Source organism: Falco punctatus (assembly GCF_963210335.1).
Source record: "Falco punctatus genome assembly, chromosome: 6".
Classification (NCBI taxonomy): domain Eukaryota; kingdom Metazoa; phylum Chordata; class Aves; order Falconiformes; family Falconidae; genus Falco; species Falco punctatus.
This window is the reverse complement of record NC_137585.1, coordinates 66,139,058-66,156,284: the sequence shown is the minus strand read 5'-3', so window position 1 is coordinate 66,156,284 and position 17,227 is coordinate 66,139,058. Positions and strand designations below refer to the sequence as shown.

Genomic DNA, 17,227 nt, shown 5'->3' with positions numbered 1-17,227 from the left:
CACAGCAGTCTCTGCCCCACTTGTTTCAGTGCAGTTCATTGTTATTCATCCCCATTCTTTTTCTATAAATATTTGTCTTGCATTTGTCAAGACTTATATTTAAAAAATGAAATTCTATTTGGGGTTTTACAGTACGGGAGGCTATTATATATACATTATCCTTATGTGCATGATTGGGGAGAATAGATGATTTGTGAAGTTATCTATTATGGGGAATAATCAAGATTAATGAGCCCTATGGCACTTGCTGAATGCCTCCAGAGATTTATTACTCAGGTTGTTCGTTTTTCTTGTTATGTTGGTGCTGTCAAGAGTCCTATAACAAATGCAAACACAGACGTGTATTAATTGCAAATGTGGAACAAGGCTACTGTGATGTTGCTAAATACTTACGACTCTGCTGTTTTTACAGCTTTTCCATTGACTGTAAGGTTTGTTATCTGCCAGCTTTCTGATGAACTTTCTATTTTGGTACATAATGCAAATTTTTAAAACGCCTACAAAGATATGGTGCAAGGGGACTAAAGAAGAAAGGGGATTCTGCTTCCATATTACTCTTAATAATGCAAGCTCTGGGCAGAATTGAGCGACAGAGCCCTGGGCTTTTCCTCAAAGGCTGTGCAGCCAGCTCTGGAAGACTTGATTTTATCATAGTTACCTTTCAAAACAAGACTTTGAAAAAAAAACCACACCACAGAAATTGTGGCATAAAATAACTTTCTTAAGAAACACATGAGGTCTGTTTTACTTCCAAACTTGTCTAAAGACACCATTATAACACACATCTGTCAAGATGCTAATGCTGCTTTCATCGGCTGACATTCCCACTTTTCCGTGGAGGTGTCAGCTACCAGAAAACTCCATAGTATCAGCAGGAGGATCACTGTGACCTCTGAGATTATTCAGTAATTTACTAAAAGCTCAGTGTGTTCTGGGAAGTTCAGGTAGTGGCACTTCTCTGAATACAAAAATGTTCAAGAAGAGATCCTCATCTCTTTTAAGCAAGCTTTTTCCTCTACTGTATCTCATTATCAATGCCATCACGCTGAACACCGACCAGGAGTTGCCATGCTGAACATACACCATACATCCTGAATGGAAAAAAGGAAAATATTTCAAAGATCAAAAAAAGGCCATTAAAAAATAAATAAATGGGAAGGATCAATGTTACCTTAAATATTCCCTGCACTGAAGTGGAGTTCAAGCAATGCAACACTGATCTAAATTAATGACAAAGTAGTTCATGAATGACAATGAAGTAACAGCATGTGTATCTCAGCGTTATGGCACCTGTACCTTCACCCTTGAAGGAAGCAATCACTCTGCCAGTTTTCTTCTTCTTTAACACTGATATGGACAGACACCTTACCCCTTTGAACCTTCTCGCATAGGATTTGCACAAGGGCCAGTTCCCAACCGCAGACATTCACAGGTCTCGCCTGTGCTCTCTGGTGTGAGTTCAAACCAGAAGGTGCAGAGTTTTCATGTTTACGTGTTCATACATAAAACTACATTTCTACCTCCCAGGCAGATGTTTTTCTGATTCACTGGCGTAAACACAGAATGTGTGGGATGATGTTAATAGCTCAGCGTTATTAATGTACAGGAGGGTATAATAATGGAGCAATAAACAGTGATATTGTGAAAATAAATCTAGCTCTTCCCTCTCAAAACAGGACAATATATGAGGACCTGGAAGAACCCACCAATTTTTTCCCTGTTGGAAAAGAAATCCAAAAAAAGCTATTTCTGACAAACATGTAGGTGCAAAACTTCAGGTTTGGAAGTCATAATGTTACAGTTAAAAAAATATCTGGGAGAGCCTACAGGAAAAAAAAAAAAATCCCTGAGCACTTTCACCATTATTTTGTTTATTTTTACTTGTACATTTCCTATGGGCTTCTGCGGAAGACAGGTTAGGGCAACACTTAGTTTGGTTCTGTAAAGCTGTTCATGTTCTTTTACCTAGCTAGTGCTGAATAGCTTTGAAAAAAGACCTAATCCTCTCTTTTAGTCATATCTGAAGTTAAAATGCATCATAGTCTAGCTACTAAGCATTGCTTCAGGACCAGAAGCTCTGCATCTCTCTCCTGGAAAATAATTTGCCATAAAAACTAAAATCCTTCCTTTTTTTGCTCCCCACTGCTTATTTTCATGACTCTCCAGATTCAGAAGACAAACATTTTTGATTAAGAAGATCTTCTGGTTTTGTGAAATCCATATACATGCTTTGGAGGCACTGCAAGTAGCATTAGCAATAGTAACAAACACCCAGAAAAGAGAAATGCAGCAAGTCCTTTGAAAGGAGTGGAAGAGATACTCTTTTCATTAAATAACTATGTGCACTCATTTTTCTTCTGATCAGAATTAAAATGTGGCAGAAGTTTGTTTCATTTAGGTCTGCAGTTGCCACCTAAGTAATTTGCCATGCTGGGAGAACAGGGTCGTGTAAGGTTTAGAAATATAAATTAAGAGAGTCATCCCTGACTGGTAATCCACTTTTATTTCTCTCTTAACATTATGGAAAAATGCAAAAACCTGTAGATACACAACAAGGAAATACCAGTATAGTCCCAAATGTTTTTTTTAAAAATCAGCTCAAATAGATGTGTATTTATTGGCAGAATTTTTTATAAAAAGAAAATGTATTGTTAAAATAGCTAGAGAGCACTGATGCAATTCTTTGCCTTTGGGTGCTACTCTGCCTTAAAATGGAACAAGTTCTTGTATACTTGCTACCCAGACTGATAGGTGCTGTCTGAACAACAAACAATTTCCCCATTTCCTTAAGTGTTAACCATTTGTAGCAGTAATTTGTATAACTTCAGGCAGTAAGTTAACATGAGACATACCGCTATTGGAGAGAAAACTCAGACATATGCAAAAATTGAGACAATGTTCTTATTTTTTGCATATGTAAGTGTTAGCAATCCAGGGGAAAAACCTGGTATATCTGTTCAGAAAACCTGAAGCAGAACAAGTCTCGCTGCCTCTATTAGCAGACTGTCAATGGATTATGGATGCTCAAAAGACTAAGGCAATGGCATGAAACTTTAGTCATGAGACAGGTAAGATGTCACGCATTGCAGAACAGATTCCTTAAGTCAAAGACTGGGAGAAGGGCCAGAATCCCTTAAATTCACACACATGGCCAATGGGCAGAAATGGTATCACTTTTTCTTTAAAACACCTTCTTTCAAGGACTTCTCAAAAAGTGAACAATTCCAGACCAGCCTTCATTGATAAAATGGTATGGGAATATCTACCTATTTAAGAGCATAGCACTGTCTTCTCAATAGCCTGCCGTAAGTATATGAAGGTTCCTCTGAAGCTTTCTCCTCTCCAGGCTGAATGAGACCAAGTCTTTTGCATGGCACAATGGTGGGAAGACAACAAGCAACATATATAAATTAAAAGAAGAGGATCTTACTGGATAGAAGGAAAAATATGTTCCCCATGAGGACAGTCAACCGTTGGAACAGGCTGCCCAGAAACACTATGCAATCTCGATTTGGGAAGCTGTCAAGACCCAACTGTATCAAGCCCTGAGCAACCTGGTCTGACCTCACACCGACCCAGCTCTGAGTAGGAGGTTGAACTAGAGATCTCCTGAGGGACTCTCCAACCTGAGTTATCACATGATCCTATCACTACTAGCAGCAGGAGCACTTAGTAATACCTTACAAAAATGAGAAGTGACAAAAGAAAGCCGTTGCATCATGAAGGGATGAAACTAAAATACCAGAGAGTATGAAAAAAGTGTATTCTTTTTCCAGGGGCAGCATAATCTTATCTCATATACCACAGCAGCAGCTCAGTCTTATGTGACAGGATAGTGAGAACCAAAGTCTTTGGGTTTTGATGAATTATAAGCCACCTGCTAGTGAAGAACAATTTTCTTGCCCAGGCTAAACATCACTAGATCATCTGAGATTTCATCCAGAAAACCTGTCCTGCTTTGCTACAAATGGCGATAGGCAGCAATTAGGGATTGCAATTATGGCTGCCTGCATATGACAACATTCTGGCTGTAAGAATGAGTGATGGATATTTTGTAGTGCCTGATAACCTAGGAATCCTAAGAAAGCAGATACTTGATTTCTCTGTCCCTGAAAACAGAGAAGAAAGCTCTAAGTAGGTTATATCAAACTGCAAACTCACCTCATACTTTAAACACCAGAAAGTTATGCTGGAAGAGTGGATATTACACATGCATGGCAAAATCATAAAAGAGAAAACTAAGACAACGTAGCATACATTTGAAGGGGAAAGTTCCTACACAGTAGCCCCCTCCACCCTCTAAGATATGCAATTAAACATGCAGGTATAAAAGTAGGAGTCATCCAGAACATCCCATTGCATCAGCTGAAGTTACAGAAAGATTTTAGCAGCCCCTAAGGAAGGGCTGTTAGAGTAATTTGGTATGCAGTGTAGGAACTGTGAGCACCAATGAGGTCAACCTTTCACAGACCCTTTAGTTCTGCTTCCATAGGAGAAGTTACTGCCGAGAAAGAAAGAAAAACCCCACAAATGAATGCTAAATACATAGTTTGGAACCACTTCCCGCTCAAACAGCTTGAAATACAGAGACTAAATTATAAACAACCTGCAACAAAAGCTAATTGTAGCTGTTGGCCACTTTGATTCCAAAGGTTCAGCTCCACATTTTAAGCACCTTAAAAACCAGGTAAGATGGTCAGACACCACCAGACTACCTATAAAATGACATGCTTCAAAGTCCAAGAGCCACCAGTGAATAGCTCAAACTTACAAATAATTTCCAAGCTATATGAGTCAATAGAGTAAGAACCATTTTTTATATTTTTTTAAAAATCCTCAATAAGATTTTCCCAAAATCTAATCCCTGTGATACTCTCAATCTTTTTAACTGTCTTAATGCTTTCATTACAACTTAAACCCTATGCTGGGGCCATGTCGCTAAGAAGACAAAGGAAAATACAAACCAAGTGGCACTGGAAGCATTAAAGGCTCACACATGCCAGAAGGCAGTTTTGTGTGATTCCAGAAAAAGACAAGTGGATGACATGAAGATGTGCCTTGCTCAGAGAGGCTTCAATTCACACAAAGCTCTGAAGTTCGTAAATTTGTCATTTGCTATAATGTTTGCAAGAATAACTAGCGGTTGATTCTGGAGGCTGGCTGACTGCTAACTGTTTAATGATGCCCAATAACATCATATATATATATACACATCTATGTATATATTTTTCAACTGGAAGGTTAATGCGATTAACAAAGGTCAGAAGCTAAAGACAAAGAATAGCAAGTCAGCAGATGCAGAGGGACTATGCACAGAGCCCTAACTGCTTGCAAATATTCAAATCATAAATAAAGGTCTCCCATCTTTGCTGTGTAATTATAATGGATATTTCCAAGACTGGAAATATTTAACTGCTTTCCAGAGATGCCTAACCATAACACCTAAAAGCATTACTGCAGAAAGAAATATCGCTCATAAGACATCTAGAGCTAATTTATTTTCTTGTGCTACACATTCATATTGTATATGTCCACATATGTATCTGTGCTATATTCCTAAGCTGTATATTGCGGGTTTTAAAGCAAACACCACACTGATCAGAACACCACCCTGTCTTTTAACTTTGCCTTCTTTCTCCAGGTATTTTGAACACAGAAGTAGTAAGGATCATTATTCCACTGCGAGACATAACCAACATTTCACAGATGGGAAAATTAAGGCACTAACGCTCAGACTGATTTCACTGAGCTACAGAGGCCTCGGTTAGTACCACGTTAGTAACCCAGCCACTTTCCCTTCTTTCTACAGTCAATAATAAGAAACAAGGGGACCAGACATCCCTGCCAAGGATTTTTAGGTAAATGGACTCCTCTTTCAGGTTCTGTGAGGTGTGGAGAGCATTAACCCTATGTTATGTCCTTGTCACACATAGATGCCTCCAGGCAGAGTGGTACCCAGACACTTCTTCCACCCACCCACAATCTGACTCAGTCCCTGCAGGACTTTCCCCACTGCCACAAAAAGACTATTAAATCTGTGAACACACCGCATAAGAGACAAAGTGCTAGGTCACCAGCACATAAAGGAATAAAAGCGGGACTCAACTCCCAGACTTCGCTTTCAAATGCCAGATCATGTATTTTTTAAATCCTCTTTAGCTTCTATATTCATCTTCATGCCAAATGGTACAGTCTGACTGACGTTGACCTTTCATGTATAGGAAGCTATACGGAGACAAATGATGAGCACAGTCATTAAATTCCTAGTTTTTAAAATTTTGGCTGGAATTGAGATCCAATATTAAGTCAGTTAAATAAGATTGTCAAGAAGAATGAAAACCTGACTAATATCTATTGAAAATCAGGCCTTTTTTTCTACTTGTTGGGAACACAAACTTTCCTATCTCTTCTTGGCCATTAGTAAAAGGTGGCAAAAAAAATTCTCAATTTTCTCATCAAAATCCATGATCCCTGTCAAAATGTGGATGAAAGACATTTTTTCTTTATTTCAGGTAGTTTGATAGGCTAAAGAAGGAAAATTCCTAGAAAATGTCTGCCTACCATTGAAAGGGGGTCGCGGAAATACGTGGGCAATCCAAAAAGAAAGAGAGTATCGTGCAAGTGCTGCTGAGTCTTTAAAGAGCAGTGGAAGACTCAGAGCAAGAGATTTGAGCCTGGTACACACAGGTCAGCCAGCACTTTCAGAACTTAACAAAAGTATTTTGGAGGAGATGAAATATCTGTACAACAATACTGTGCCAGGCACTATCTGTTTTGTTAGAGAAAGAGCTGAAAAATGTTGTGATCAAAGTTGTTTCCTCTTTCCACGCTCGCTATAGATACTGAAACACAGAACGGAAGGGGAGACAGACCTGGCTTGCTCAGACCTGCAGCACTACAAAGCTGGCTGGAAGCATTAGTGACTTTTGATGTTTTGGGGTGCTTTTCTATTATTTTGTTTTCCTGTTTAAAAATCAGATACTACCTACACCCACAGACTATGCTCAGCTTGAATGCAATTCAGCGGAATTCTGTGGGGTAATAACATCTGGCTCTTATAAGTCTTAATAGCACCATAAACCACACACACACACACACAAAAAAAAACCCAAAAAAAACCACAACACACAAACTGAATAATTCTCAGAGGACCCTTGGTGCTTTTACCACTGTCTGTAAGTAAACTGAACCATAGACACACAAAAAAGCCCTCCCTAAAGCCTTGTGAAATCCACAGGTGGTGCCACAACTAGGAGACACCGGGCACCTCTCTCCCATTCATTATCCTGTACGCTTTACATTACAGATTGTTTCCCAAACAGTCATCCTCTAAAGCACAAATGTTCATATCTTTTGTTCATTTGTAGGCCTGGATTCCTTGCACACAATGACCAAGGCAAAAGACAGATTGGTAGCCTACCATACTGAGCATTCACTGAAGCAATGATGAGAAGTATTCCGAAGTGGGACAACGGGGAGATGCAAACTCAGGATGCAGTACCCAGCCCAATGCAGAGTGGAATAGACCCAAAGCACTGCAGATGCCAGGCTTGGTTTTCACTGCTCCACAAAGCAGGTTTATCATGGGCTTCTCCCTCATCCCATCCTTTAAATCCATGTGGTTCAATTTACTCAGTGCTCCGAACTCTACAACTTAATGCTTTTTGTCTACGGTGCCCAAAACAATAGGGCCTCGATCCCTTGTTGGAGCCCCTTAAAGCTATCATAAAACAACAGTTTTAATCTGTTTTATTCAGTCCTAGTGAATGAAGCTTTAGAGGGTATGTTTTGCCTGCTCTGCCAACTAGATACTTCATAAAGTGAAACAGAATCTGCTTCCTTCAGGGCACCTGCTTTCAATTACAGGAAACATACGGCACCTTCGGATTTTTTCAGCTTTCAACATCTGTGCTTTGCAGGTACAATTTGTTGCATTCAAATTACTGCTAAACCTGCAGAATGGTGTCGAGCTTTGGGGGGCATGCTTGAGAAACACTAGAGATGGACAGAAAGTAATAGCATTCACAGTCACTTTTTAATACTGGATTAATGACTGCTCTGAACCAAATCCTTTAAGTTGTTTAGAAACCTCACCTCGCTCCTCTTGGAAAGTCCATTCAGCCCCAGTTTGATTAGAAACATCACCTCTACCCTGTAGTAGACGAACATACTGACATTGCTATCCAGCCAAATACACCAGGGTCGCATCTTTCTCTACAAAAGAATGCTATAAATCATACCTTTAAAAAGGAAAACAGCCTGTTGTAAGCAATCAGTCACAGCTGGTCACTGCGCTGGGGTGAGACAGTGACAGCTACAGGTTTAATTCTGTTTTCTGCATGTTAAACATGTCAGTCAGGGACACATGCAGACACACAGACTTTTACTCTCCCACCTTTTCTAAAGCAGCACAAAACACACTAGCTCATCTGAGTAACCCCTCAGGACTTCTCCAGGCTGCTACAGTATGACATCAACCTGAGTGCCTGTTCCTAGACAGACATCCAGGCACATCGATGGCAGGAATCTCAGTTTAACCATCACTGTGATGCTCTCTGTTGCTCAGGTTCCTGTTCCTAGCCTACCAGCTCCTTATTTCAGCTGTCACCATGTCAGAGCTGGTGCTTGCCAAATCACCTAAGCTAAAAAATAGCTTGCTTACTGCTTCTGCTAGGAGTAGCTCAGGAAAAACTTGCCGGCCCTGGGGAACACACACCAGCAGTCCTACGGTCTGATCAGGAATCAGCAAGTGGCAAGGAGAAGCAGCTGAGTAAACAATGAACGCTACTGTTAATAGGGAAAAAACAGGGAGAAATATTTTTTAATTCTAGACTTGTAAGAATAGATTTTCACAGAGAGATGGATGAGAGATCTGTGGCAGAATAGGACTCATACAGTCTGGAAGATACCCTCCAGGACCAAATCCAGTTGGCTTACTACATAGTGATGGCTACTGGAATATTTACGTATTTGGACTCTTTATCATTATGTTTGCATTTTTTTAGTAATTAGAACTACATGATATTATTTCATATTTATTTACCAGGATTATTCTTCTGCTTAAGATAAATTCAGATCAAATGGAATTTCATTGAGCCAGCTTAAAATCATGGGAGATCTGCTATGGAGGGATCTGCTCTGAGTGCTCCTCCCTCACCTGTTCACATTATAATGAACTGCCAGGGCCATGTACATGAGAGAAATGAAGGGCAAAGAAGAAACAAATTATTATGCTAAGAGAAACCGTGTCTTAAGAGGAGATTTTTCAACTCGAACAAAGTTAGAAATGAAATCTAGAAATCAACTTCGGTTGTTCAGTTAATGTAAGGAAAAAAACCCAAATCAGTGTCATACAAGCAACCTCCATGAGCCCTGCATTCCAGAAGTCTTTCCTCTTGGATCACATCATTTTGTGCATGTTTGCATCACAATAACGAGCAGAACATTGTGGCAACAAGTAGGCTGGTTTCCACCTTTTAACCTGGATCCAGCTCTGGACTTCTGTCTCCTACAGTTTTACTTCAGGAGGTTGAAGCAGTAGGATGGGATCCAGGTTCATCTTTGCATTCCAAGCAGGCTACACCTCCTACGTATGGTTCAGGACTTTTTTCTAATTTAATTATGTTTGCACTTGGGTGTAAGTTAAGTCACAGCTCAACCATTAACTGTGCTCTGCTACAGCATCCACCCCTCTATATTTGATTTCACTAACTGCCTAATGTTTTGCAGTGAGTTTTTGATAAGTGTGTGTTTGCAGATTTTCATGACAGACTAATAACACCAAAGGAGGCTCCAGGAACGTTTTAAGTAAATATTATGTGTATATTTTCAGATCAGTGTCTGCCTACCAGCACCTTCAGAGCTGCATAATCTTATCTAGAATACGTTTACATTCTGTTTGCACTAACCAACGTGGTCCATACTACTAAGCAAACTGTTATTTGATTAAAACATTATGCAGAACATAATTCCGGGACACAGAGTCATGTGGCTCTGAAGAGGTAGCAGTTTCTATTTCTGTCTTGCAAAATTCTGCTTGTCATCATTAGGCATTTCTTCATCAATCATAATGAAGAATGAGTGGATGCAGGCCTTCATCTGGGCCAGGAACTTCTTAAGGTATTTTAAGAAACCATTTGTCCTCCTGCCTTCGTCTTCTCCCTTTCTCTATTGTTAGTCCTTATTTAGGCCTAAAACTCACAATGTTAGATGTGGATGCCTGGTCCAGCTGCAAACGATTTGAATTTGCAAAGACTTCAGACCAGACATCTTCTCTTACTGTGTCAAGATATGACAGAACATCAATACAGGAAGATGCTCCAGCTTGGTGGAGAGCAGATGTTAGGCATCTGAACTTTTTCTAGTAATCTGTTATATTGTCATCTTTTTGTCTGCCACCAGCAGATGGTTTAGCAGTTTGGAGTGGTAGCCAAACTGAAAAGAATTGAGTAGTGCCACTGACCATATTACATGGATAAGAACTGATTAGAGCATTATCTTCTCATCTAAAAAATGAGAATTTAATTCCACGCCCAGCCATAGGCTTCCTGTGGACATGTCTGATTTGGGGTATAATAACAGTACAATCAAAACTATGGCAGTCACCTATATAGACCATATATGAAATAAATTTAAGTTAAGCTAGTTACTAGTAACAGCTGTGAAAGCACAGCCTCTGAAACGCATCTGCTGCAGACAAATCTCTAATCTCTTTTGCTCAGATTTATTAAATCTATGTGTGCAGGATTTCCCATTTAGTCCATGAAGAGAAATAATCATTTTGGAGGGCAATTCAGACTTCAGGTGGACTAAAACAGAGGTAGAAAGGTCCTTCCATCCACTATAGAGGCATTCTAGGGCAACTATAAATAAATACCATCTATCTGTGAAGCAGGATAACAGCTTTTTCACAGTAATATCATGCAAATGAATAGAATACATATGTCGTAGAATAATGACAGCAGTTACCTACTTCAGTTAGATCAACTTTCTTGCCTTCCATTCAGCTTGCCTGCTAACAGTACACCAATATACATCTGCTCTGTCACGGTGTATTCCCTTTCTATTTTAACAGTTTAAGGTGTTGCTCAGAACCCAGGGCCAGAAAGGACATCCCATGCCACCAAGCCTGGTCCCCAGCCAAGCTGGGTAAACCCAAATAATGATCTCATTCATCACATTCAAGTCCTGTAGCCCAGTAAACACAGCGTTGCTGGTGCCAGTAACAGGCCACAGATTTTGTGCTGAGCCTGCACAGCCTCGGGACCCAAGCATGGCAGGCTTGCCTATACTCATCTTGCCCAGCCCAGTTTCATTTTATCTGCTTTAGCTGCAGCAGCAATTTTCCTAATGACCAGGTAACTATTGTCTAATTTGTTTTACTTTGCTTATCTTCACATAATGATGTGGTTTAAGCATAATTTTTATACAGACAGTAGTAACAAGTAGTTACTCTGTGTAGGATGAAATATTTATGATGCTCGGATAATGACAGAGTGCAGGGGAACACAGACATGGTTTCATAGCAGCGGCCTCAGAAGAGGCGACACACAGTGCAGCGCAGAGGAGCGGAGGCAAGAGCCAGTATCAGACAAGGCACAGAGGGACACTTAAGACCCCAGCGTGATAAAAATGCACCTGTAGCTGACTAAAGAAATGCAAATCTGTGGTTTTAGGGATAAGAAAGAAAAAGTATCCAACATGTGTAAGAAATTGCATACATACTGAATTCAGGGTTAATGTGGTGTTGCAATCCAATGAAGAAAGAGCAAGGTGTAAAAGCATTTTAGAAAACATAAAAACCCACAAAAATAGCCAGAAGCAGAGCTCAGAGTGAGGGTGAAGAAATTATCAATATCAGCATCATGCTTCTCATGGCAAAGAGGAAGAAGAAACCCCCACTATCAACATACCCCTCCCAGGGAAGCCCTTGGTATCCAACAACTTCCATAACCACTGCCCAGCTCCAAAAATTAAAAGCCTAGAGCCTCACGACCCATGGAGTATGGGTGAGCAGAACACCACAGATAGGGGCAGATACTCAGAAATGTATGCCTATCCATCTGAAATGTATTATTATTGAAGCTTCACCCACACCCCCCCTCTGTAAAAGCATTCTTTCTACTTCATAAGTACATCTGGAATAATACTAATTCCTTGATTAGAACATTGAGATTTCAATTACACTCACAATAAATGTTTGCCTTTTACACAGAGGGCATACTTCATTTTGTTACACTCAAAATCTTCTTACAGGCAATGTCCAATATTAAAGCTAGCCTCTTGCCTTCACCCCTCCGCCAAGAAAGCCAGGCCAAAACCTCAGTCTGACCAAGGAGGGGAAAAAAAAACAAACCCCAAAAAAACCCAAACTAATTTTTTAGCGTGAATATGGCCAATTTATATCCCTTACTGTCTTGTCCTCCTCTGCAGCATTTACTCTTTCCATATGTTCCCGCACAGCGGTCACACTCCTGTTAGGCACGGCAGTAGCTAATCAAGACAAACTCTTTCGAGCCTCACCTTGTAGGACAGCCATGGCCCCTTGCATCTTTTCTCATTGTAGCAACCCCAGCACAGACACAGAAAACATTCAGGAAGTCTACAGTGAGACCTGATACACCAGTTAAGAGGAAAAGTGCAGCCACAACAATTTTATGCTAATTTCAAACATTTGGGTTTGCTAGAGTAGTTATTGAGTTAGTAACAAAGCCAGTTGTAATAATATAACAATCACGATAATATGTTAATAGTTTTAATTGAAGTAATTTCTGCAGACAATAAGAATTATACCCTAATGTGTTAATTAATATGATTAGGAAATGTTGCGAAAATGAGTATGTAAAATGATATAACATGGTATCAGAAAAGGAGTGTTTTACAGGGGATAGTTCCTTCGAGCTCTCCTCGGGGTGAGATTTATGGACGTTAACACACAAGGCTTCGGCAAGGTAAACAGCTGTTTCGATTTTAGTTATAATGAACATTAACTCTACATTCCCATTTCTGCTTAATTAAACCTGTGGCTCTGCAACCAATCAAGAGCAAACAGAAAAGCCAGCAGGCACTAATTGGGCCCTGTGCAATTTCAGCCTCAGCTCCCAGCCGGAGTGGTCTATCTACACCAAAAAAACCTTCCACAAAAAATGGAAGTTTTCTCTCCTCGGCCAACCTGCCCAACAGTTTCTGCACTCTGAGCCAAACCACACGTACCCAGCACTAACAGAACAGATCGTACGAAACTGCGGAAGGTACAAAGTGAAAGTTTAAATTAAATGCCTTTTTACTCTTGTTCCAGGCCATTACTTCCTTATTCTTTCTTATACACTGCAAAGTAAAAAAACTCCAAAACAAAGAAACTCACAAAGGCCTCTCCTGGATAGTCAACAGCAAGCTCCTATGCTTTTTGATTAATCTTTACCCTCCCCGACAGAGGATCACATCTGTGTCAGCACAGAGCTAAACACCAAAGGCAGGCACCGAAAGGACAGGAGGAGGTAGCATGCAACCTGCTTTTTAAACACAGGTGTAAAAAACACGAGGTGCACCTGATAAAGGAGAAAGCCTTAAAAACGGTGGTGCTGTGCCCCAGATTTGTTTTGAAGAGCGGGCTGCCTCCCCGTACAAAATGTCCCCCCTTCCTCCTCACGGCATGCGTCCCTCCGTACTGAAGCGGCTCCATCTGAGAGGAACCGAGGGCTCGATGCGACAGAGGGCTTCTCCTACTGCGCTCACAGAGGATGGGAAAAATAAAATAAAATTTAAAAAAAAGAGGAACATGCACCCTAGAGAACACAAGATATTTTCACATTATTCTCTTAATGAATCTTTAAGAGGAGACAGGATAAGAAAATCATTGAAATACCTCACAGCCCCTTAGATCTGGAAGTGACAGCTGCAGCCTCTCTTGAACCGCCTCACTTCACGAGCATGCTCCTGAAGGTTTCTTTTTGACCTACAACCTTTATCTGGGCTTCCTTTGTGGCTTAGTAATAAGAAAAGTGTAGCTTAATCGTTACACTTAAACCATTCGCTCACTGCTTTACTTCCCCCCCTCCGCAGCCGAAGCTGTGAGTTCACTAATCAAGGAGGCAAAAGCTAGGCAAAATACCCGGCAGTTCACTACAAACGCACAATAACCCTTAATATAAATATACATATTAACTGGCGGCACAGTAGTAGTCAGCTGGGATTTACACGCACAACTAGGTTCGTCTTCAAAAAGCACCATTTTGTAGCTCTCCAAAGGAAGTGGTAAATACCATGCACGCTCTCGCCACTTCATGGGAGGCTGGCTACCTACGCCCTGAACTGCGAGCAGACCTGAAATATAAATCACTTAACTGCTCATTTTATTTGATACCTAAGTACTTCATGCTAATAAAGTTAAGCATTAAAGGATTACAATGTGACAAATTTTACACCCATCTCATAAAAGAAATATTACCAAAAGAGAGTCGGATCTGAAAGGCTCTCAGCAACGTACAGCGTACGCCTAATTTTAGATGATTCCTCAATCACTGGAGAGTTTGCAGTGTACACAGCCAACCCAGCTCAATCAACTGACTTCTATCTCCATGACTCCAGGTCACATTATCTCATGAATGAACTGTTATGTAGGTCAGTCGAGAGTCATCTTCTAACTGAGTGCACGTTTCAGCCTTGGCATTTATGCTTTAGATATCAAGGCCGTAGACAACTGGGTGAGTCAAAATATCAAGGAAGGGGGCTGTGGTAATTGGGCTTTGTTTCAGACAACAGGCATGGAAACAGATGCTAGCAGAAGCTTGTGTGTAGCTGGTTTTGTTTTAACTGGATTGAATATAGGTGGAAAGTGCAGGAGCAACAGACTCAGTGGAGAGAGGCTCTGTGGGGTCACGGATCAGAGTGTAGCCACCAATCCAGTGCTGTCCCGCTAACGTACCCCAGCCTGTCTGGGAGCTGTACTGGGCTTTGCTGAGGCACATGCCAAATACGTGTCCGCTTACTCGCAGCAGCTGACACTGCCAGCTCTCCACATCGGCCCCTGAACAGTCATCAGGAAGGAGTATTTTTGCTTGCTCCCACATCAAGGTGGATTTCAGACAACAGAACCAAAAGTTTCCATTCGTTGTTGCCAATCTCCTGACTCGTACTTGTACTGACATATCTTAGAGAGCAAGGTCTTCGGGGGTAATTTTCCATATGGTTTATGAACCGTTTATTTAACTTTGCAATCAGGAGGCTGATACAAAAATACATTAAAGTTATAGCCCTGGTAATATTCGGGTAAAATGAAGAGTATCAGATTGGAGATGCTTGATGACACTAAAGTGAGAGAGTTATTGCTTTATAGAAATGCTTCTGATCAGACATTTCTTTTCACTTCCTGTTCAATCCCAGCTATTCTAATTTAGCCATAAAAACAAAATTGCAACTGATTAAAATTGGGTTGGCAGTAGCTCCTGTATGACGAAACACGTGGCTCACAATCAGATAAAAGCCAAGCTGCCTGAGTGCAGCACTGCCTGTACTTTATAACAGTGACCCAGAAGCTATTTACTAGTTACTTGTGTATTTTCAATTTTCAGAAACAACTCACAAAGGATTTTCTCCTCCTTTGTATTCCCCCAACTTTAAAACTGGTTTCTGGCATGTAAAGGGTTAAGGCTACTGAAGTGAAAGCAAAATGCCCAAGGCCAAGTTTTCCTGTAGCCTGTGTACTTGGTTGCATTTTCATCTCCTGTGTCCTGACAGCTGTTATCTTCAAGTGTGCTTCGACATGCCTATTGCTGTTCTAGCAGTCTTTTTGTTCGACTCCAAGCTTGTTTTTTAAAGCCTGAAAGCCTTGATGTGGGCAGGATGTGCAAGGGGGATGCTGGAAGTAGCACCTATGATGTAGCGGAGAGAGCTTTTGCCACCTTGTGCCCCACCTACTTCAAAACAGGAAGATTTAAAAAGGTACCAAAGTACCTTAAAAAAGAAAAAAAAAAAACAAAACAACAACAAAACAAAACCGCAAAACCCCTCTCCCCCCTTGCAATAAAGCTTTCGCTCCAACATTGTTCTCATCTCCCAGCAACAAATGCTTTGCACTCACATAGTGTGATTCTTAGCAGGATGTGAAAGCAGTTGCAAACACCTGTTTATTAAGTCTCAATATGTATGTGAGATGGGCATTACGCTCACTTTACAAATGAGCATGTTGAACCACACCATAGTGGGTAAAGCTAGCCCATGCCTCTAGTTGAACACAGGTTAGAACTGAGCTCCTTGTTCTGGCTACTGCTCTTCTATAGAAGATAAAGGCTATATATAAGTGCACCCGAACTGTTGACAGCTTTTACTTTGCAAAAGACAGACTCAGAATAATTTTCCAGAAAATAAACAGAGATATCCATTCAAAAAAAAAAAAAAAACCAAAAAAACCAAACCCAGAAAAAACAAACAAAAAAAACCCCACCAAATAAACCCAAAACAAACAAACCACCACAAACCAGTTATTGATGAATAAATTGCATCAGGTCCAATTTGCAAGAAAGACTATTAATGTATTTTTAATGGCTGAACCAAGGGAAGGTCATTATACAGCATTTTAATTCTAGTATATTAGTGTTGCATTTATACATTAGCAGTTAATATGATAATGTCAAACTCTCTACTAGTTGTGACATCATAAAAAATAAAGGCTGTTTTAGGTGAGGGTTTTGGGTTGGTTTTTTGGGGGGGAGGGGAATCAGAGCTATTACTAAGCTCCCCTACTCCAGCCATTGGGAGAATGTTTATCTTGCTGCTGTATCCATTTTATATGCAAGATGAAAACTATAATGGGAAGTCAACAGATGTGAAAAATATAAATCTTTGGTAAAATGCACAATCAGCAAAAGCAGAAAGTCTGTTGCTATTGTTTTTAGGATGGGGGGTGGGGGGTGGGGGGGGGTGGTGTTAATAATTTTAATGCTCCTTGACCTACAAATCTTATTTTTAATGGAATGCAGGAAATAAATTAACAGAATTGAAAAAATAAAAGTAAGTCTGAAATCAAGGTTGAGTGAACAGTGTCTTCAGCAGAGATGTTATTTTTTGATTCCTGGAAAGTCACAAGCACAGATCTGACACTCAGCACTGTTGCAACAGGCCAATGCTGCTCAAAGCTAATTGCAGGTAGTTCAGGAATAAAATTCAATGTATTGGGTCCTGTATGTGGCCATCGTGCATATCCACCAGAGGAAAAATATCCTCCTAGGAT

General features: G+C 40.4%; 1 protein-coding gene across 10 annotated transcripts in view; it reads right to left on the bottom strand.

The window, feature by feature from the left end:
• The window catches only part of CELF2 (CUGBP Elav-like family member 2), a 376,863-nt gene that overhangs the window by 189,307 nt on the left and 170,329 nt on the right, over positions 1–17,227 (bottom strand). The window contains exon 1 of one of the 10 annotated variants that reach the window (XM_080392052.1): positions 13,865–14,069. The exons of 8 other annotated variants lie outside the window; for them this stretch is intronic. Coding sequence is in view for 1 of the 2 variants with exons in the window: in XM_080392050.1 (XP_080248176.1) it covers positions 12,523–12,560 (38 nt within the window). In the remaining variant the exon portion in view is untranslated. Of the gene's footprint in view, positions 1–12,522; positions 12,839–13,864; positions 14,070–17,227 lie in introns of those variants that run through there. One more of the 10 variants, XM_080392050.1, reaches the window with a different exon arrangement.